The sequence below is a fragment of the Oculina patagonica genome, chromosome 9 (assembly GCF_052425735.1).
Source record: "Oculina patagonica isolate OP01 chromosome 9, crgOcupat, whole genome shotgun sequence".
Taxonomy (NCBI): Eukaryota; Metazoa; Cnidaria; class Anthozoa; order Scleractinia; family Oculinidae; genus Oculina; species Oculina patagonica.
In genome coordinates, this window is record NC_135766.1 from 25832477 (window position 1) to 25853870 (window position 21394).

At 38.2% G+C, this 21394-nt stretch overlaps 1 protein-coding gene across 1 annotated transcript; it reads left to right on the top strand.

Annotated features, from left to right (window-relative positions):
* Window positions 1-199: 199 nt before the first annotated feature.
* LOC144664873 (TBC1 domain family member 2B-like) lies at window positions 200-19611 on the top strand. The gene is made up of 34 exons (XM_078526078.1): window positions 200-351; window positions 1293-1344; window positions 2417-2516; window positions 2942-3016; window positions 3248-3320; window positions 3456-3530; window positions 3824-3878; window positions 5060-5201; window positions 5485-5589; window positions 5716-5811; window positions 7283-7315; window positions 7841-7919; window positions 8288-8337; window positions 8827-8877; window positions 9181-9207; window positions 9510-9582; window positions 10260-10318; window positions 10494-10593; window positions 11135-11214; window positions 11334-11412; window positions 11777-11883; window positions 12145-12230; window positions 14052-14151; window positions 14466-14574; window positions 15067-15153; window positions 15250-15486; window positions 16219-16284; window positions 16381-16439; window positions 16597-16740; window positions 17089-17155; window positions 17481-17525; window positions 17880-18014; window positions 18127-18204; window positions 18415-19611. Exons 1-34 carry the CDS (start codon window positions 226-228, stop codon window positions 18511-18513), a joined length of 2949 nt encoding a protein of 982 aa, XP_078382204.1. The 5' UTR covers window positions 200-225; the 3' UTR covers window positions 18514-19611.
* The last annotated feature ends 1783 nt before the right edge of the window (window positions 19612-21394 follow it).

Consider the following 21394-nt stretch of genomic DNA (forward strand, 5'->3'; position numbering starts at 1 on the left):
TCGGTTTTATCCCGTAAGAAAGTCATTGCCTTCTTTTTCCTTTTTTAAATATTAAATTTTGCTTAAATTCTATTCAACGTAAAAATAAACTATTTCAAATGGACAGTGGTCTTGGTGTTTAGTGAGTGTAGCAGCTTATTAACCAAAACCAAAAACCCTCCGACTTGTTCCGACTTCCTCCGACATTTATCAAGTCCCAGTCCTTCGTGTTCCAGTGTCCAAAACATGGAGGATTCTTGGGAGCTTGTTGCTGTTCCAGCGGAAATTGAACACTCCACGATTGGTAAAGATGCACCTCAAGATAGCTCTGATGCCGCACTTGAAAAGAATGACGCGAATAACAAGTCTAAGGTATGTAAATTAAACGTAATTCGCAGCAATCCTTTAAATAAGAGCTCCATCGTATCAGCTGAGTCTTCGTCGCAGGCGATGTCGTTCGTTTCAACCTGCAGAATTTAAGCCAATGTGCACGTGACATTCGTTTGGAAGGGTTTATCTATTGTGGTTTCGCCATGATGGTTATTAATTATGTGGTAAATTATTATGTAACGCTGAAAATAACACCCCCTTACTAGTAACGAGTTCCGTTGTCCAATTGAAGTCCTGTGAAAACTGCGGACTGCAGATCCATCGTAACAGCTGTTTAACACAACAAGGAAGTGACCAGGCTATCGCGCAGAATTTACTACGAAAGGAATCGAAAGAAAATAACAGCTATATCTACAGAAGCTTGCCATGAAGTTAGTATGTTATGACACGTGTATTTCACTTTCTGAAAGCATGAAGAGTGTTAAAGATGTTTGCACTTCCCGCACATTTGACATTATGGCCTTTCACAAATGTTTATTATTTTATCTTTTTAACATGTTATAAGTTCAGTTCTCAGCTTAAGATTCCCTTATTAGTTCTTCTCAATTATTGTATTGTACTATTTATTCCTTTAATGCACCAATTGTTCTCATTGGAATTCATTCCACCCCCTCCCCCCCCTAAAGTCCCCTAGCTCCCCTCCCCCTATGCTCATCCATTTCAGACAATCTGCAGGGCTGTAATTAAAAGTCAAAACCCGTAACACCTGCTATGGCTGAGTTCCCTGAATGTTACGGGTGAAGATGCCAGTTGGTGTTATGAAATACTTTGGGTGATATATATTCTTCAATGTCATATAGGTAATCCCTCGATTATCGAGTAGTAACAGCTGCTTATAAACTGAATGACCGCCTTACAATCTTACAACTGGTTACTTTGAATACATGAAACAAGTGATAAGTTTCTTTTTTGCTTTGATTAAGAAAATCACCAGTGGGACTCCTAAGCTATGTGGGTTTCTAAACAAGCTTGGAGGTAAGTAAATATATCATTAAGTATAACTATCACTGCCTTGTTTAGCCTTAATTTGTTTGAACTTGCTCTATTAACTGTGAATTGTCTCCAATAATTTGCTTACTGGAAATTCTTGCAATCATCCTCATCCTAAGGTCAAGACAGAAAAAGTTTTATTATACATGTATGTTTATGCTCTTCGTGAAGATATATGTACCTGTTTAAGCTTACTGACCATGTTTGAGAACTGGGTAGAGGTGGCACAGTGGTCTAATAGTGCGCCGGACTCAGGGTCGAGCACGCCGGGTTCAGACACTGTTCTAAGTCATTCCATTGTGTTCTTAGGCAAAAACTTTACTCTTATAAAAGGGTAGCAAAGGGTTTATGTGACACAAAAAAGGACAAAAATTAGACCATAAGGTGTGGAAATAAGGCAAAAATTAGTCTGTGACGTGTGAAAATAGCTAGAAAACACATAAATTATTATTCGTGAATTCTGCTGTTCAAGGATATGTGGCATGTGAATTGGTTAAAATTTGTGGGTGAAACAGGATCACGACCCCCTCCCCCTTGCTACCCTCTTATAATACTTCTCTCAACTCATTTTTAGTTACCAACAAATTTAATACTGGGGGATAACATGCAATTTATTATTTAGCATCTCATAAGATTTAAAATAAGTGGCGTCCCTTGTGTGGCAACCATCAAGAGAGCGATATAAGAAGCTGAAAACATCTCCCATTTACCTGCAAGCTGCATGAATTTTAGCCCGCAAGACAGAAAACTTGCCAAGGCTCTGGTCAGTGTGTGGTTTTATTGATAGCCCTGATTCAGGAGGGAGTAAACATAGAAACCAACTTTATATAGGACACCTTGGCTCGAGCAGACTTGTCTTTTATTAAGGGTTAAGTGGAGTAAATGTTAATGGAAAAGCCCAGTCAATAGAGTTTAATATAAAACTCTTGGGTAACACCAGAACCCTAGAGTACCTTTAGCTAGGATAAATAACCAGCACAATCTAAGTCTGTGGTATTAACTAACAATTGATATAAATAAGTAACACTTATTTATTATTTTCCATGTACAATTTTAGCAAAGGGGTTAAAAACATGGAAAACAAGATGGTTTGTGTATGATGAAAGAAAGTGCAAGCTGTATTATTACAGAACTCCACAGGATTTTACACCTCTTGGGTAAGCTTCATTTTAATTAGGGCTAAATAAACAAATCTGAAAGTTCTTGAATAAGCTGGAAATGTAGCAAATTAATTAAACTCAGTTACACCTCTCGGGTAAGTTTTATTTTTATAAGGGCGAAATAAATAAATCTGACAGTTCTTGAATAACTAATAATTTAGTAAATTATTTAAACAATGCCAATATTAAAACTATCAATTTCTTGTACTCCTAATTTCTTGAACTCCTGATTTCTCAAACCAACTTCTGTTTCCTCTTGAAGCCTCAAGAAATTGGTATTCTACTCTGTATAAATCATGATTGTGGTAACATACATGTACCAAAGAGATGTTTTTTGGTTCACGGCAGTGGACTAGGCTGGGCAGTCATAAGTTAAAAGTCATTTGGTAATTAATTAATTTTACTGTTTCACTTACTTTCAGTCATATTGATTTGGCAAATGCGTCCTTCACATTTGAGGTCGAAGATGCAGACAGACTGACTCAGTTTCAGATCTGGTAAGTAGAATTTATATACTAGTCCTTGTGTTGCCTGTTTGAGGTTTGGTTGCCTGTTGGATGCTGGGTGTCCTGTTTAAGGCTGGGTGACCTGTTGAAGGCTGGGTGGCTTGTTTCAGGATGGGCTGCCCATTTTAGGCTGGGTTGAATGTTTGAGACTGTGTTACCCAATGGTGATGATTTTACTCTTTTAAATGTTGAATAAATGCTGCCATCCGTTTACATTGTTAGCACGTCTGGAAGAACTTATCAGCTTCAAGCAAAAGATAAACAAACCATGATGTTTTGGCTTCAAGAGCTTCAGGTATTTAACACACTCGTGTAAAGTGATCAGTTGATTGTATTTATTTAAATAATATTGTTTTCAAGTTTAGTTTGAGAGCCAATTCTCTATAACCTGTTATAACACAGTTTTCTTGAAATTAATCTGACTGTCTAGGGAAGAAGACGTGAATACAGCAGAAAGAGAGCAAACATTGTTGTTCAAAATAAAGGAGATATATCAGCACTTGGGGTAAGAAAGGGTATCAATCAAAATATTAACGAAAATAGTAAATACGTTATTAATACTTGTTGTAGGTTACCTGCTGGGGGTGGGGGTGGGGGTGGGGGTGTGGGTGGGGGTGGGGTAAGACTACAGCAGATTCATGTCCAGGGAGAGTTATGTTCAATATTACTGGATGCTTATTATAAATAAGTGCTTCTCCAATATACATGACTATTGTAAGGTTATGATTTTAAGTTTTCAAATTGTTTAAAAATGTATTGTCAGTGATTCCCAGAAGACTGGTTTCATTGTTTTCGCAGCAATCTACATGTGGTTTATTAGCTGAAGAGGAAGAAGCAGAGGATGAGAAGAAAGGTTGGCTGCATCAGGAAAACTTGCTTCATAAAATTAATTTCATTTCAATTTTCTTGTAAATGTGCAGTGTAGCTGTTGTGGTTTAAGTTTATCTTTGGTTTAAAATGTTTGAAACCAGTTTGATTTTAATTTACTTTTGTTTCAGACCATGTTAATGAATATGAGGCAATGTAAGATAAAATTCGACTGGTTTAAAAAAATTTCAAACCAAAGATAAAATATTTAAACCACTGGCAACATAGTCATTTGGAGACAGCAGGGTACAGGGGCGGTGTGCAGTGATCAGATTCCAGATGTTGAGAAGTTACTTGAGTCTTTTAACTGAACTATCTATACTCTGGCTTATTTTTCACTATTTTTTTAAAAAAGTAAACTTTTGAAGTTTAATTGCGTTCGACGAAGGAGAACGCTGTCCTAATCCGTTTGTAGTCGAGTGGGCATCTTGATGGTCATCAATTTGGCCGCCCCAGAAAACGGGGCGAATGACCCTCCATGCCATGTGCGTGGCAATGGCGTCCAAGAATCACAGACGTGGGAAGAAGTGGGAAGTCGAAGAAAACGGAGGAAGCAAACGGGACCAGGGAAGGAGAGTCGCCACCGAACGTAAAAGGGGGGAGAGCGGGGACAGGACGGCCCCAACACACACAGCGAAGGACGGCAAGCGCCGACGGACGGTGCGCGTGCCTCGCGAGAGCTAGGGGGGAGGGAGAAGAGACAGCACAGGGGGGGAGGCGCCCCCGGGGAGGACCAGACGTGAGACCATCCTGCGGAGCGAGTGAATGAGAGGGCTACGATGACAAAATGTTGGAATGGCACCAGAGAGTTGACTGAGAACAACAACAGTGACACAGAGACCTGAAACATGACCGGAGACCAGCCCCGCGGCACCAAGGGAATCCTGGAAGAAAGATGGGGACGAGATCAGGCCAGCGGCAATGCATACATACATGACCTTGAGGCACTGACAAACAGACCGCAGAACAAGAAAAATGGAAATAAAAATCATACTTCCCACCCCATGCCTCCAGCCCCGCCCTCACCCCTATCACCCCACCCTACCGAACGCATTCCACTAATGTTAAATTATGCTAGTTTATGCCATATTTATCAAGCTGTTTAGTAGAAGAGAAGATGAGTTTAGTTTATCAGTGAGTAACAGCTGGTACTGTTGACGTCAACAGATGAGGCTCCCCTAGCTGTCATTGAACCTGTACCAGCACCACAGTCTGTCGGAGAGGAAGCTGCCGCCTTGAAAGTCACATCACCTGGCATCCTTTCTAACTTTTCCTTCACAAACCTCAGGACTGAGTTCAAGAATATTAAGTATGTACTCAAACAAAGATTGAGGATGTAATTTGGAAAATAAAATTAATGAAGTGAGCTGTGCATTTTATTTTGCAATTAGAAAACTTTGTGTTGACTGTATCACAACAAATGTTTGCAACAAATATCTGAAGAATCTATGCCAAACAAAATGGTGTTAAATTTTAAATGATTAATCTGGTAATTGCCTGATGATATTTCCATGTTTGTCCATAAGTATTTGTTGTAATTCCCTGTTTCTAACATTGTTAACTATATTGCTAACATACTTTCTACCCATCAGTGCCAAGAGGTCATCAGTGATTCTAACACAACAGCAGCCGCCACTCAACATCTCAGCACCTATTATGCCAGATGGTGACGATGATATCGCTGATGAAAGCAAGAGGTAATACATTACTATTCTTATCAGGATAATTTTGTCTGTTTACTAAAAAGTGGTATTGTCATACTTTACACTGCTTATTCTAAGTGTGTTTGTCACTGTTCTTTTGAGTGACATCTTTTTGTTTAGCTCATTTCAGAGTCACATCAAGAATGAGTGTTCAAAACCTGACAATAGCCATCAGCAACAAGAAAATACAGATTCTGAGAAAACAAAACCATTCAGGTGTGATCTTTGTTTGTAAACAATTCGTTTGGACATCCTTTATTAATAGAAAAGATGGTTTTATTTTGTGGCTGGGAAGTACACTAAGATGTGCAAACATGTACAAATTTATCTCATAACAACATCTTCAGCTCACTGTTAAGTCACTGAATATGTCACAGTAATCTTAAATCTGCAGTGGCTGTGTGGATGGTACCATATTGGATTTGCAAGAAAAACTCAAAAGATAAGGGACCGGTCATTATTTATGTAGAGGGGGGAGGGAAAAAAAGAAGGGGGGGTCAAGGCTATTTCAGAGTGGCAAGAGGGGGGGGGGCTAAAATTTTTTATAAAGAAGTTTAGGGGGGGATAAGCAGTTTGAGGTGGGTAAAACAGTTAAATAGAACAGTGCAAACACCATATGTGAAACAGTGAGATGCTAAATTGTACAATTTTATGCTTTTTCTATTGTTTTCTTTTGTTTAAACTCCACTATTATGTACAACTTTAGTGATTTGTATTTTACAGAAATACTGTTTTCACTCTAAACTCCATTGTTATCTTAAAATTAATTTTAGTTAATAAAGAAACCAGACCTTTATAATCTGCTTTAATATCTGGTTTGACTGAAATAATTTTCTTTTTACAAAATGATTATCACTGCAATAGCCCAAGAAGTAATAAAACATGATATTTATGACAACAAGAATTCAAAGTAATCCCTTTACAACTTTAGGAAAATCACTGGAAAGGAATTATATTTTGCATGGATATTACATTTGTGTTCACCACGAGAGCATAATTTGTAAAAACTACCACTTTTCCAAAGTTAAGGAGTTAATAATAGAGGTATGTTTACTATACACATAACTCATCCAAAAATTTGCCCTATTGCTGGACAAGTATCCATATATATAGCAAAGAAGCCTTGGTTGACAAGTGTTGATCCAGCCTTTTTGCATTAGAACAAATGTGCAATTAAGATTGTATGTAACATGCATTTAATAATAAATTACTTGAGGCATATAAAGGGAGATATGAGGTGGGGGGGGGGGGGTCATCACGTAAATATTGAATAAAGAAGGGGGGGTCACTTGCTACTTACATGGCCTGGAGGGGGGCCTTACAGAAATTTTGATCTTTCCAACATATTTTTCCCTCCCCCCCTCTACATAAATAATGACCGGTCCCTAATCAGGCAGAGATTGTTCTCTACAAGATTTGTGTCTTGGCATTGTGTGAGCCATTCTGGCTAGTGTAAATAACACATGGGTAGCCTAAATAGCACTCTGGTTAGTCTACAGATAGTTTAGGTAGCTTCTTGATAGCCTTTTATTGGGATTTGGGGTTTCTAGCCCTAATGGCTCATTGGCTCGCATATTGTTCAGTCACTACAAGATTTGATGTGCTTGGTTTTGTTCTGTTTGCTCTCATAGAAAGTAGTTTTTGTTCATTCATGATTAATTTTTTTTTTTATGTTTATCCATTTCAGTTCCACTTTTCTCAAAGCTGGGACACTTCGAAAGTGAGTACATGAAGCTTTTTTTTCTGACACTTTAACTAGCTTATGTTTAGTATGACTTGGGATCAAGAGCTTGTCAGTTAAAGTGTTGGTGTTGTTGTGTTATATTTGATATTAAATAAACTCCTTTAGGCCTGTACTGGTATATTGGAGGATATGGCAGAGGCTGAAACACTCTGAAAAATTAACAGTTGGCCGAGAAGTGAAACTTCAAGAGTAATGGTAAAACTTTGATGACAGTTTATATTTCAGGGCCAACGGACCCCCAATATACCAGCAAGTCAGAAAGGGGTTTATTTATTTATTACCCTCTGATTAATTTCTACAATGCACTTTATTATGATAAAAAGGAAAAGAAACCTACAGTGACAATCACAGCAAAATTGTGAGTGAAATAAACGCAAATGAACTGGTTTGTGAATTTTTTAACACAACTGTAAATTGATTCAAAAGTTACATAAAAAAGGTACTTTTGTTTGTTTGTGAGTGTGCATAATCACTTGCAAACCAATGTTGATTATTTTACAGGAAATTTGCTGCAACTCGAACAACTACTCAGCCTGGGGGAGGTGGAAGACCTGGGTCTCGATGTTTAGACTGTGAAAAGGTATCAATTAACTCACAGAGATTTTTACTTCGTGTGGAAAGTGCTTTTTTAAGACAAGCAAGTTTGTAGTGGTCCTCCAGAAAGATTCACAAAAGGAGTAATTTTGACGACAAACAACTAAAAAGTCTTTGTAAAGATAATATTCTTCTGTTGTCAAAAATTAACCAGTGTCATGCACCATAGAGTGATCACTGTATTGTAGTGTCTAATTTCTCTTCATAATGTCAATAGTAAAAACAGAGAAAAAATAAAGACTGATGTTCAAACAAATTCTTCCAACTGCAAACGTGATGCTTTCAATTTGTTTGGACACAGCTGAGTAAAGGGAATTTGCACTTAAAAGTCATTTCGAAAATCTTTTTCTTTAGCTTCAGGAGGCTCTGGCTACTGCAGAAACAAACTTGAAATCTTCTCAGGAGTAAGTTGATTAATGAAGACCACTGTTCAGTGTTGGGTTTATTAGTTTCCTTTTTACAAAGACGATCGCCATTTAAATGTATGCTACAGTGTATACCCATGCACTGCGGTACATGTAGTGCTAAGTTGCTGCGGTGCAGAGTGACTGAAGCACTGAGTATTTACAGCAAGCTGCCGAGGTCCTGCAGAACTGACGGAAGTGCAATCTTGTCTGACCTTCTTACTCATGAGTAAACTAAATTACAAATCAAAGCTGGACAACCTTCAGATAATCATTAACAAAGAATGACAAACCGAAGAGGTTATTTTATATGAACAAAAAACGAGAAAGGTTTTTACCTTAAAAGATGTTAAAAGGTTGGGGATCCAAGGGAAAACAAACTATGGAAAAAATTTCACGATGTGCAATTCGTGACCTTTCTCCTTAATTTCGTGGGTTTATTTATAATTTTTTTATATTTTCCCCATTGTGTAATTTTGTTTCCCCTAGTGAAATACAAGTAAGACAGGATGTTATAGAGAGTCTTCACGAGCATCTCAGGTGAGAAACTAAGGAAAATAATCACTTAATATGCAATGCTAACTGAAACGTTACTGAATTGTTTTGATGAAGTTAGTGGTTGAACATACCATTCATCCAAGGCGGTACTAAACAAGAAGATTTCCAAGTCGCTCTTTCATGGGGAATAAATGGACGTTCGCTTATTTCAGGGCTTGATAACTTCGAGTTTTAGTACAGACATGTTGTCCACTTAAGCTGTGACCTTAATTGCTGTTGATTGGTATTCTTAAATATGTTTGATTTATTTACCACAGATAAATCAAAATGTTCTTTAATTTTCAGGCAATTTGAATTAGAGAAAAGCAAAAGGTAAATATATACTTGTATAATTTGTTATAGTTTTAAAACCATTTTCTTTGGATTGTTACAATATTGAATGTCAAGAAGTTCAGGAACAAGTGGGATTTTGCACTCACCCTTTAACAACTGTGATTGAATTTTTTTATGTTTTTCTGCAAAGGCTGAACACTGAAAAGAGCTTTACAGTGTAAGAAAACTTGTACAGTGTATGTGACAATTTGTATGAGTAAGACGTGTCAACAGGGTTTCTAGAGTGTTACAAGTTTTTCATATAAATTCATGCCGAATTTATTTGGCTTTCTTTCCCCAAGAACACAAAATGACGACGAAGAACAGAGATCACTTTCAGAAGAAATGAAAGATAAACTGATTTACATCTCACAGGTTGGTTTTATAAACAATTTCTAGCCGTCCTTGGAAGGTAAAAAGTCTGAGGCCCATCAAGCTGCTCCGTATCTTACCCAAGTTCACAAAGCAGTGCCCTGGCCGGGGCTCGAACCCGAACTGCTCGATCCGGAGTCCAGCACGCTAATCATTAGACAACCACATTTCTCTGAACACCCGTGTTTAGAACAAAAACGCAATCCGTCCAGACAAATTATTTGTCTGCGGTTTATGCATCTAGTTTAAAAACGGGACGCACTATCAGATGCACTAAGCCCTAAGTTCGTCCTGGCCGTGCAACTCTGACATGAGCGGCAAGCGTAAAGCGGTTTTCAGTTGAGTGTCGAAAGTAATTCGTTTTTGCTTTGGTTTTGCATTACCACGCTTAGTGATCGGTTTTGTTTTTACTCTCCTTTTATTTTGCCCAGTCATAAGTTAACCGTAAAAACAATCATGACTCGCTCGCGCACGCTTGCTTGCGCTTCTCACCGGCTACATGTATTTTCTTTGAGTTTGATTGGTTCACTGTCCAGATTGCAGGCGTTCTTTGTGATTGGCCAGACTGATTACTTTCTTTTGCTTGTGATTGGTTGAAATAAAAAGCAGCGTTTTCATCAAGAGTTCAGTACTTACAAGGAAATAACTGTAAACGTCTTTTCCCTTCCTTGCCTCTCTAGCTTGAAGAAAAGTTAAAAGAACAAACTGAAGAGCTTAAAAAGTCAGACGATGTTATAAAGTAAGTTAACAGATATCACGAACAACGTACTTTGTTTTTTACGGAACAGTTTTGCATATCCGCGTCGATTTGTTTTCCCGTGGTATTTACGGCCTCTGTGTTGTCCTGTTTTTGTTTGCTTGTTTGTTTATGGTGGGTGTAAATAATCCTGACCAACATTTTTTTTTCCTTTCAGGGGCAACAAGAAGGAGCTGCGAGAGTGTAGGGACCAAATTCAGATGTACCAGGAGATGACTGCTGTTAAGGACCAAGTCGTAGTCTCGCTCACAAACCAGGCAAATAATGATTATAAGTTGCTAATCCTGTTTTACTCTCATTTTTACTCTTTTCTCGAGTAAGCTGAGAGTAAGCTGACGGTGGAAAGGGTTTTTTCGTCATCCGTGAAAGGCCTTTTTTCCCGTGAATCGTGAAATGGCTATTCTTTTGTCGTGAAACGTGATTTAGTTACATAGCCGTAAACCATGAATCGACTTTTTTCATGAGAATTGCCAAAATGTGTCTTTCTTCCGGGTTTCAAAATCCTTTCCAGTATAAACCGTTTGAAAACAAGACTACGTGTCGTAGATTGCGTGACCAGTGCATGACCGTGACTAATCGTCGTTCTTGGCCCCAGTTCATTCCACTGTAATTTAACACCTTTATCTTAGTTTCGTAAAATGGCTATTTGATTTTTTCGTAAAAAGTGATCTAGACCCCTTTACCACCTTCCTTAAGTTGACAGCCGCGTTTAGAGCAGGCAACACTTTTTAAAAAATAAAATGCTTCAAGAACATGGAACTTTCTATAAGTACCGTACTTTGTTCTTGTCATTTATAGTTATATGCGTTAGAGAAGTCCACTGTTGAAGGGGTAGAAGCTCAAGAGTTTGACGACGAAAATGACGATACCTTTGAAAGGTAAGAAATGTTTGGCTATTGTGACAGTTTATGTGATTGCCCTTAACGTACAAAAAAACCTTCTTTGTTGGGCACAGTGTGATTAAAAGCGTTTTATTGTTTCTTTTTTTTTTAATTAGCACGGCTCCATGCAAAGACACAGATTCCACGTCTGCAGAGAACAGCATTGATGAGATCCAAGAGATAGGAAAACTGAAGGTAATAATGAGTAGATCAGTTTTCAAACGATGTCTAAACGTGATGTGCCTGCTTTGGTTTTACGCTTGCTAAGCTCTGAAAAAACACATGCAACTTGCTGTAGCCAATCAAAATGAATGTTTTGTCTTAAGCAGCCAGTCAGTTGCAAACCTAAACCAATCATAATCTGTCTTATTACATTTTCTCGCGCTTGGCACTTTGCCACTGCAGTTATTGGCTCTGTAATTACTTACTATGTTTTATTATTAAGACATCAAATAGAAAAATCTACAACAAAATTTTCATTTTTTAGTCTTAATTTGAGAAGAAGGACTGTTACGTTTTTGTGTTGGGTGTCTTACAATCCATTATCTTTTTTACTAAGGAAACTTGCCAAGCTTATGTGCTGCAAAATCGCTTTCTGAACAGTGAGATTCTGGAGTTTAACAAGCTCAGGGCACACGATAATGAGATTCTAAGGGCACAAATGATGTAAGTGGACAGAATTTTTATTTCCAACAGGTATTTAAAAAAAAAGTCTTTGTTAATATTGCTTACAGAACAGAATTGCTGCAAAAGGAAGCGAACGAGTAAACCTCTTTTAGCCCGACTTGCCCAGTTCCCTTCTCTTAGAAGCTCCCTTCTATGACTCCCCCTCTCAAACCTCCTACCCCATCTCAAAGGAAAAGCAGTCAGAAACTCCTCAAAAAAGTTTTACTTCTTATAAGGTTTCGTTACTCTGCCTTTTTTTAGGCGACTGGCCACTGTCGAGGCAGAGATGTGTAAATACAAAAGCAAGTACTTCCTTGTGCTAAGGGAATTCCAGAAACCACGCAAAGGTAAAAGAAAGCAATCAGCTTTATTACTAATACGTTTTTATAATAAAAATCAAAGTGGGTTCTCTTTAGACTTGCCTACAAGTCGAGCTCACAGAGCGCGAAGCGCGAAAGTGAGTGCGAAGTTCGAAAGACTTTGAGAAAGTCTGGTTGTTCTTTTAGTGCCCATTTTGTGCAACGTCACGTGTGTACTTGTGATTTACAATACACATGAGCAATTATTAGCCATTCCACTTATCATTTATTCACATTTATCATTTCAACTTATTGAGCCTTGCAGCTATGGCGGGACATGTGTCATGTCTCATAAGAACCTAGTTTATGACCTCGCCCACCACGAGTCTGTCATAGCTCAGTGGTTAGAGCATCTAACTGGTATCTGGAAGGTCATGGGTTAGACTCTTGTTGAGGGCCTTAGAAACTTCATCCAACTCCAGGGCTGGAAATAACGGCCGCATGATCGCCGGTCAAGATGTCCGGCCAAATAAATTTTAGCTCGGTCATACCTCATTTCTGGCCGGTCAAACACAACATGACGTTTTCTTCTAATCAAATACAATTGACCCCCCATCCCTAAAGTACTAGCCGACCTTTTTTCTAAAGCTGTTGAAAATGTTCTTATTCTTACTGCTTGTTTTATATTTTAATAGATGCAAAACGCAACATGAAATCTACATCTTTTCATGAAAAAATTCCGGAGGTGATACTTGTGTCTAAAATTAGATTTTGCAAAAGTTCCAAAAAGGAGACCACAGATTTTGTTACTGTACAAATCATTGATAATCTAAAAAGGGCTTATAACCCATGGCCCCAAGCATTGAAAAGTAATGTCCCATTTGTTAAGTTTAGCGATTCAGACAAATACAAATTATGAGCCAGACGTGAGACACTTGCAAAATCACATCATTCGTTTCATGTTACAAAAAAACTTCGAAAAATAGAAATTAAATTACATTGTAGTCAGCAATTGACTTTTAAATTCAAGTGAAACAGTGTTTCATTCATGAAAATACAACTTGCTTTATAAAAGTTTTGTTTTCACCATTCATAAACATGAAAAACAAAACTGTAGAATCAAATTACATTTCACACGAAATTTGCATAAATTTGAACTTGCAAATAAAAGTAGTTGAGACATTAATTAAGAATGAAAACTCGCTCTAATAATTTTTGTGTTCTGATCTGATTGTTATTTTCTGTGTATTAACTATTTGAGAGCCGTTCTCATTCACGACAATAAAAGGCTTTTTCATTTTTTCATTCAACTGCTTGTAGTATTTATAGACATGAAATTATTCAATGTAAACAACTGGGTTCGTGTTGCTACGTTCGCCGCACGTATTTACACTGCGAAAATGCCACAGCAAGTAACAGACTACAAAACGTGCAAAGATGTGAAATATTGTTTTAATTGTAACTTCTTTAAATTATATTTTTTTTATTTCTGGGATTTAGAGCTTTTTTAAATGCGGGAGGAAATGGAGAACTTGAAAATTACGGAATAAAGAGTATAAGACCGTCTAGACCGGATGTGTGAGAACGCCGATGTCTGTTTCAAATGCAACAGTTACAGATCATTTCAGGTCAAAGTTCCACAATTAAGCGATGTGCCTACGTATAGAAAACAACTGAACAGCATGAAAACTTTACTTTACTTCAATATAATTGAATGTGACCGGTCAACATGACCGGCAAGTGGAAAGTTTGACCGGTCAAGTCCCCAATCAGACCGGACATTGTCCGTTGACCGGCCGTTATTTCCAGCCCTGAACTCACCATCTCACTTACCAGTTATAAGCGTTTGTAATTGTATGTTGTGTGCAGATGGCGAGCCCTGGGGCATGGATGATGAAGTCATCAGTCGACTGGTGGAGGATGCTATTGACAGTGAGTCACGTGAGGTGTTGACAATGTCCAGGTCCAGGTCAGTGTATACTACATGAAGTACTGCACGTTTAAGTTTGGAACCTGAAAAGTGAACTGAGCTCGTGGCTTTAGCCAAGACTGTTGCTAAGCAACAAGAAAGGAAGCTGACGTGACAACTTTGGAAATACACGCGAAAGTTAGCGCTGTTTTATATTGTAGAATAACAATCACTCTTCTGCTGTATTTAGGGTTTTGCGTCCTGTTGACAAAGCCAATGGGTCGTGCTGTTCTTGTACTGTTAAGGTGAATTCAACTTAACCATACGAGGAAGGATTTCAGATTTTATTGTGACATTTTGATTTGTCGTGTCAGTATTCAGCCATATGACCGCTGGGGCTTCAGACAAAATCTTGAAGGCGAAGATGAGGAAGCTTTCTTGTCAATGGCGAAGAAGATGGACAGGCGATCAGAGCAACTCAAGGTAAACAAACAAGCTAACAAACAAACAAACAAACAAACAAACTTTGAAACCTAGAATTCTTATTGTGAAGGGATCTCTGCAAAATCTAGTTTTTAGCAAAAGACAATAATTTTCTGACAAATTGCCAGGTGAGGAAGGCTCAAAAGGGTGCGCGCAGAGTTGTAATGTCTTCCTCAAACGGTGAAAGAAACACAATTTGGTTTATCGGTATAAATCACAAATGGTGGAAAAAAAGTTTTATGGTTTTTGCGTTAGAGTTCCGGGATACAAGAACCCTGACCGGGATTTTCTTGGGAAAAACACTTAACAGTCATAGTATTTCTCGCTGTCCGTCATCATAAATTGTTAAGACGACCTGATTTAATGCTGAAAGGGACCTACATCCAACAGAGCTTCATTCTTCACTGATGAGCTACTAGGCTGGGCAAACCGACTGTGCTTTTTAGGTCGCAGAACCTGAACACGATGCTAAATTAATGGTATTTCTTTTAGGCAAATATAAGTTCCCATGAGATGTCCGTGGAAGTAAGGTGGGAAAACTACATGGTAACACACAAGAATAGAGAATTACAGAAAACGGTGAGTGTAGAACCCTCCCTCTCACAAAATTGCTTGTGGCTCACAGTATTTTTCAACACCCCTCCCTAACTGAATGCTGTCTGCTTGGTGTTTCAGCCCGAACTCAAAGCGCTTGTACGATCAGGTGTCCCACACGAACATCGTGCTACAATATGGAATTACTGCATAAATCAGTGCGTACAAGAAACCAGGAGAATAGCTGGGGATGGATACTATCAACAGCTGTTGGAAAACATCAAAGGGAAGCCTTCACCAGCAGTGAAGCAGATCGAGTTAGATTTGTTACGCACATTACCAAATAACAGGCATTACGATAAACTGGACGCCGACGGGGTAAGTACATCTTATTAAGAGCTATTTCACTTGACCGTCGAAAGTAATTCGCGTTTGCTTTGGTTTTGTGTTACTACGCTTAGTTATTTTAGAAAACTCTTGCCACTTTCTCAACCAATTAATAGTGAAGTCAAATCTCACACATTTACGTTTTCCCGCGCTTCGTGCCAGCTTCATGGGTTTGCTTCGAGTTTTGATCGGTTCACTGAATCGACTGTGTCCTGTGAGATTGGTCGGAGTGTTAGTCACTTAGGTTTACGACACTCAAGTAAAAACCGTTCCATACTGTCTAAACGTACACTGCTAAAACCAGTTTGGAAGATTTTTATGTTACTGGTTTTACCTGATCTGCTTGTTGTTTTGTCACAATACCCATGGCATGTTGTTCAAGCTTAGCTTTAGGTCGTATAGTGTGATCGTCCGGGTGAGAGTAGTTCTGAGAAAAACAACAGAACAACAACAACAACAGTTCTTCTCAGAACTACTCTCACCCGGACGATCACACTATACGACCTACTGATGCTTCTAGGTTCAAACTAATTACTTTATTAGGCTTGGCTTTGTGCAAGTACATTGTTGGGGAAACCCGACAAACGCCTGGGTTGGGGTAAGCTGGGATGAAGTAGCACAACAAAAACTAACAATAAGGCCTCGGATTGTCTACGAAGTTCGGGGCATTAGAACATAGCTGATTTAGGTTATTTACAGAGACTTTTTGCTTTTTTACCACAGACTGCTAAATTAAGGGAAGTTCTGTTAGCCTACAGTTGGCATAATCCTGATGTTGGTTATTGCCAGGTAAGGAGAAAGAAACAGAAAAAAATTCTACTCAATTTTGCTATTTACATATTTAACTCCTTTCTCTCTTTCCTTCTTTGTAATTTTATTTCAAAGGGTTTAAATCGGCTGGTCGCGATTGCTTTACTTTATCTTAACGAAGAAGAATCGTTTTGGTAAGTGCACTTGTTGTTGTTTTTGATGTTGATGATGATGATGATGATGATACTCTGTTTTTTCTTGTCCGTTTTTTGTGAGCGTCCTCTTTCGCTTAGAAAAAGCTGGAATTTTTCCGTGCTTATTTCTTTGTGCTGACCCTTATGTTCATTGTAGGTGTCTTGTAGCCATTGTTGAACATCTTATTCCAAAGGATTACTATTCCAAAACACTTATCGCTTCACAAGCGGACCAGAGAGTGCTCAGGGATCTACTGGCTGAGAAATTACCAAGACTTAGTGCTCACTTTGACGCTCTCAAGTATGTAATGATTTCCTTAGTTCTGAGAATTTGGTGTTACATGAAAGCGGTCTCCGTCTGCGTAACAATGTCTCGATATTGCAATTAAGGATTGAGAAAATGGATGCTGACCACTGTCAATAGAAAGCGTGGAAACTTTGTTTTTATTTACCCAATGAAAAGAAATAATTTTACGTATTGACAGAAAGATAAATGCGGATTTTGTGTTGCTTGGTAAGAACACACGGTAATAGTTGTTACATTATTACAAAGCATGGGAAGTTCAGTCTTGTCGCCGTGTTGGTATCCAAGACTTCTTTTTCTCTAATATCCGTCACCATTTACTGATTGGTTTTATTTGATTGACAGCGTGGACTTGTCCCTGGTGTCTTTCAACTGGTTTCTTACGGTGTTTGTGGATAGTTTTCCAATACAGGTGCGTTGTGTTACAACTTACGATGCCATATCCCTTGTGATTTGCTGCCAAAAAGTACGTCAAGTGCTCTTCGTTGACATATTTTTGTTTCCTTTATTTCTTGGCCGGTAGAAAACCAGTGTTACTGTGGGAGTGGAAGAGATCAGAGTAGAACGTGCGAACAACTGCACGTGCAATGTTTTACATTATAATTAGACGAGAAGCTTTGGAAAGCAACACAAATTATACAAAATTAAATTCAAACCTTTATAAAGTGACGGAACCAGTTGCATACATAGAGTTTCGACTGTTTCTTCATTAATAATCAAATGCGTTTTTGTTGCAGACAACTCTTCGAGTTTGGGACACTTTTCTTTTCGAGGGAAACAAGGTGAGGCGTGGTTTTTGTGACCCTTTTCCTTTCTTATTTTTTAGCTGTGTTCACAGTAAGTGCCTGTAAAGGATAGCTTTCAAAGGGACCTGTTTTGTTGCTATGACAACGTTGATCAGTGACCAACAAACTACAGATAACTTTTGAATTAACCTAGTAATGAAGAAGGTGACAGAGATTGCTTAGCCTCTTCAACTACACAAACAGCAATGCTCAATTTGACCTTCCCGAACGCGTGTGAATGGCGGTTAATATTTTCAATAAATGAATTTTGTAGGCTTATCGCCTTTTTCAGGAAATTCAGTTGTTGTTGTTGTTTTTTTTTCTCTTATCCGTCTTTTGGCTCTGTATTAGGTTCTGTTTCGGTTTGCACTGGCCGTCTTCAAGAGCAGTGAAGAACAATTGCTGAAATGTGAAGATCACATGAGCATATTCAACTTCCTGAGACAGATGCAGGAGAAAATTACAGACGCAAACAGCTTATCTCAGGTCGGTACCAAGATTGGGATGTGAATTCTCCCAACTGGTTACCCTGTATTTCTTAAATGCTCAAAGGCCTTTAGTTTTTAAACGTCTACTTAGTTTCGTGTTTGGTTTTTAGATTGCCTTCCAGTTTCTCAACCCTTTCCCAATGCAGAAGATCAGAACAAAACGGGCTTATCACTTGGATATCGTGAAGGTAGGTTGATAGCTTACAATAGTTTACACGTTTTACTAGCAAAGGTGTCTTGCCTCATCGGAAAATGACACTTTCGAAGATTTCCGAGGGCCTCCGAGAACTATGCTAAGAGATCAGGTCCTACTTCTTTCTACCATCCAACTTGAACTTGTTACTATTTACGCAGCAATCGCGTGATAATGATAAAAAAATGCTTTCATTTTTCCGCAGCGTGAGCTCGCCGAGTTAGACAAGTTACGTCAGGATTACGTCATAAGCAAAGCGGACGAACCTGAGTCACGAGATGGAGACATGTTAGGTGAAGACTAAAAGGCCTGGGAACTAGTTTCCAGTAATGACATAAATGGCGTACTGTGGGACAGTGTGAATCGCATGTCAAGTGTTTCAGTCATCTGTGTTCCATCTGAGCTGTTAGCTATTCTTTTGAGAAAAGAAATATATATGATAAGGATAGTTTTTGTCTATCAACTGATTGCATATTTTAATGAATAATTACTCTTGATTTTCTCTCCTGCTGCCAAACGACTCTCGTTAGCGTACATGGTCGGGAGGATTAGGTATGTTTTGATTGATTTGAAATTGTACCAGTGTAAAATATTACATGTAATAAGGAATGGACAATATTTTTAATTGAGTTTTGTACAATTGGAACAGGAATCATGTATATTTATTCAATGACTCTTCATTACAAAAAAACTTTTAATTGTTTCCTGGGATTCGGGGAAAGTATCAGGTTGATTCGTTGTATAGTTTGAATACATTATACATTTATTAGTAATCCAAAAAAACTATATAATAATTTATAACCCATTCTTATTTCTATGAAAAGGTTTAAAAGTACTTCTTTTCTTCTCACTGCTTTTAAAAAAATACCGTAATTGAAGTAAACATTTATTAGGGTGAATCTAATTTAATTTAATCTAATGAAGACTAATGGAATATAAGTCGGTGTGTTAAAGATAGCCTCAAGGAATGTTGTCAAACAACGTTTGAATTGTTGGTTAAATAATAGTTTCCTTGCTCGTTCAAGAATGTCCAGTGACTTGTGGACAATTTATTGCAACGATACTGTATATCAAGCGATCATTTTACTTGTGTTCGTTGAAGGAGACCATTATAGAAAAAGTCGTGAAAAGTCTGCGTTGTACTCAAAGTCATTGCTTGTTAGAAAATAAGTTTGAATCTATATTCTTTCTTTATATGATGAATATATCTACAATAACTTTAAAATAATTTGTCAAGGACAATTTATTTTTTCAATAAATTAGAATGAAAATAACATAACTAAAGCACATTGATGTGGGTATGAAAACTGTATTTTATATACTTTAATCATGCGCGTTGAGTTACGATTGTTTTTGCTGACTTGTCGAACATATTTCTATGATATTAAATAACAAATGCAGAAACGTTACATCGTCTTGTTATTTTGCCAAACATGGTATCCTGGTCAGGGTCTCAAAGGGGGGGTCCATGGAGCCCCGGAGCCCTGAAATTTCTGCTTTGGAGCCCGGAGCCCGATCATTTTACTAACCGGAGCCCTGATCCTTTTTTGGCTGTGGAACCCAGAGCCCAAAGAAATTTTCCGCGGAGCCCAGAGCCCAGCGTTTTAAAATTTTATCATTCGCGATCCCAGATGGCATTTTTTCTTTCCAAAGATCAACGCCACGTGAAAGATGTCAAGAACTTGAGACCTCGAGTTTCAGTCACATAGAGCAAAGAAATCTGATCCGCTACATGACCTTAGTGGGGACTTTTTAATAGTTGGAGACATGATAACCGTCGATAACCGGCTTCTTGGGTTTAAAAAACTGGTCGGAATTGCGGCCTTTTTTATTTGCGGACTTTATTTAGCGTCGCAAAATAGTTTTTATATCTTAAGCTTGTAGACCATAGTGGAGCCCGGAGCCCGAAAGCAGATAATATGGAGCCCTGGAGCCCTAACATTTTCGTCTTTGAGCCCTGGAGCCTTGCAATTTTTAGCCCGGAGCCCTGGAGCCCTAAACCCCTTTGAGACCCTGCCTGGTTTAACGGGCTCAATATGGTTTTACCGGTCAGTTGTATTTTTACCGGGGAGAGGTGGGTAGGGTTTTTATCCTGGCACGTTGTCCATGTTAAGACTCCGATATACATTTATGCGACATATGAGCCTGAGGATTTGGACTTGCAATTTCTCACCAGAGAAACTATCTACAAAATATTAATGCTTTTTAAAATGACTTTCGGCTGTTTCAAATCGTTCAAATTTCACTAAATTTTGGCGAGGGCATCAGTGATTTGAGGTGTTGAGGGTTTTAAGCGCCATGCAGAACTCTAATCTTTAGTTGCTGCTGTGGAAACATGACTATCTGTCTGTCATGTCACCTGTATAGTTATAGCCACATTTGGTTGCGATTTTACTGTGTTTGAAGGAGATAAAAGGGACGGTGTTAGGCACTGGGAAATTGCCATTAAATTCAGTCAAATATAAAAATAACCACTTAAAACAGTGAAGGAGCATTTCAATAACACAGCAAATACAAAAGAAGGTACGGATGCGCGAAAATGAAGAAGATTAAAACGGATTGCGATGTGGGGTTTTGAAATACTGTTGGGCTGAACAGTTTCCAAAGTTAATCTCGTTTGCTTGTAACTTTAAATTATAACGCCCGGGAGACGCATTTGGTTGTAAAAAAGCAATTCAGTTCGAAAGCTATGGTTTTATAATTTAGATCCACAGAAGTAATTTTTATTTGCAAAAATTAAGTTTCAGAGCGAGTATTTGCAAAACTTAATAAAATAAACTTAACTCAGGCGTGACACAGTCCTTTTAAGCCGCACCCTTTCCCCCTTGCCCTACTGCAGGTCAACGCTCGACAATTTTTCATGTTAGTGAGTTCAAAGGGTAGTAGAAGCACTATACGAGTCTTGGTTCAATTATATCCACACCTTTGTCGTTTTTGCAGGTATCTTCTACCTCAAATCCTGTTTCGTATATCACTGCTCTATTACGTGCAATTTAACATGAACTACTGGTGTGAATTTCCGGTTGAACAGTTATATCTTGGCATACAAGATAAAAACAATATTTTTTCAAGAGCGAGCATTTGGACTTTCACTTGTCGCGCAATATTGTTGTTTTTACTTAAAAGGGACAATACCAAATTACAGCTGGTATGCGCTGCTTTTTGACAAAAATGGTGCCAATATA

Bases quoted from the DNA above. Each gene is read 5' to 3' on its own strand.
- LOC144664873 (XM_078526078.1), top strand. From the start codon at position 226: ATGGAGGATTCTTGGGAGCTTGTTGCTGTTCCAGCGGAAATTGAACAC. The intron at 12,231-14,051 runs GTAAAAGAAAGC...TGTTGTGTGCAG, and splicing joins ATTCCAGAAACCACGCAAAG to ATGGCGAGCCCTGGGGCATG. The intron at 15,487-16,218 runs GTAAGTACATCT...TTTTTACCACAG, and splicing joins ATAAACTGGACGCCGACGGG to ACTGCTAAATTAAGGGAAGT.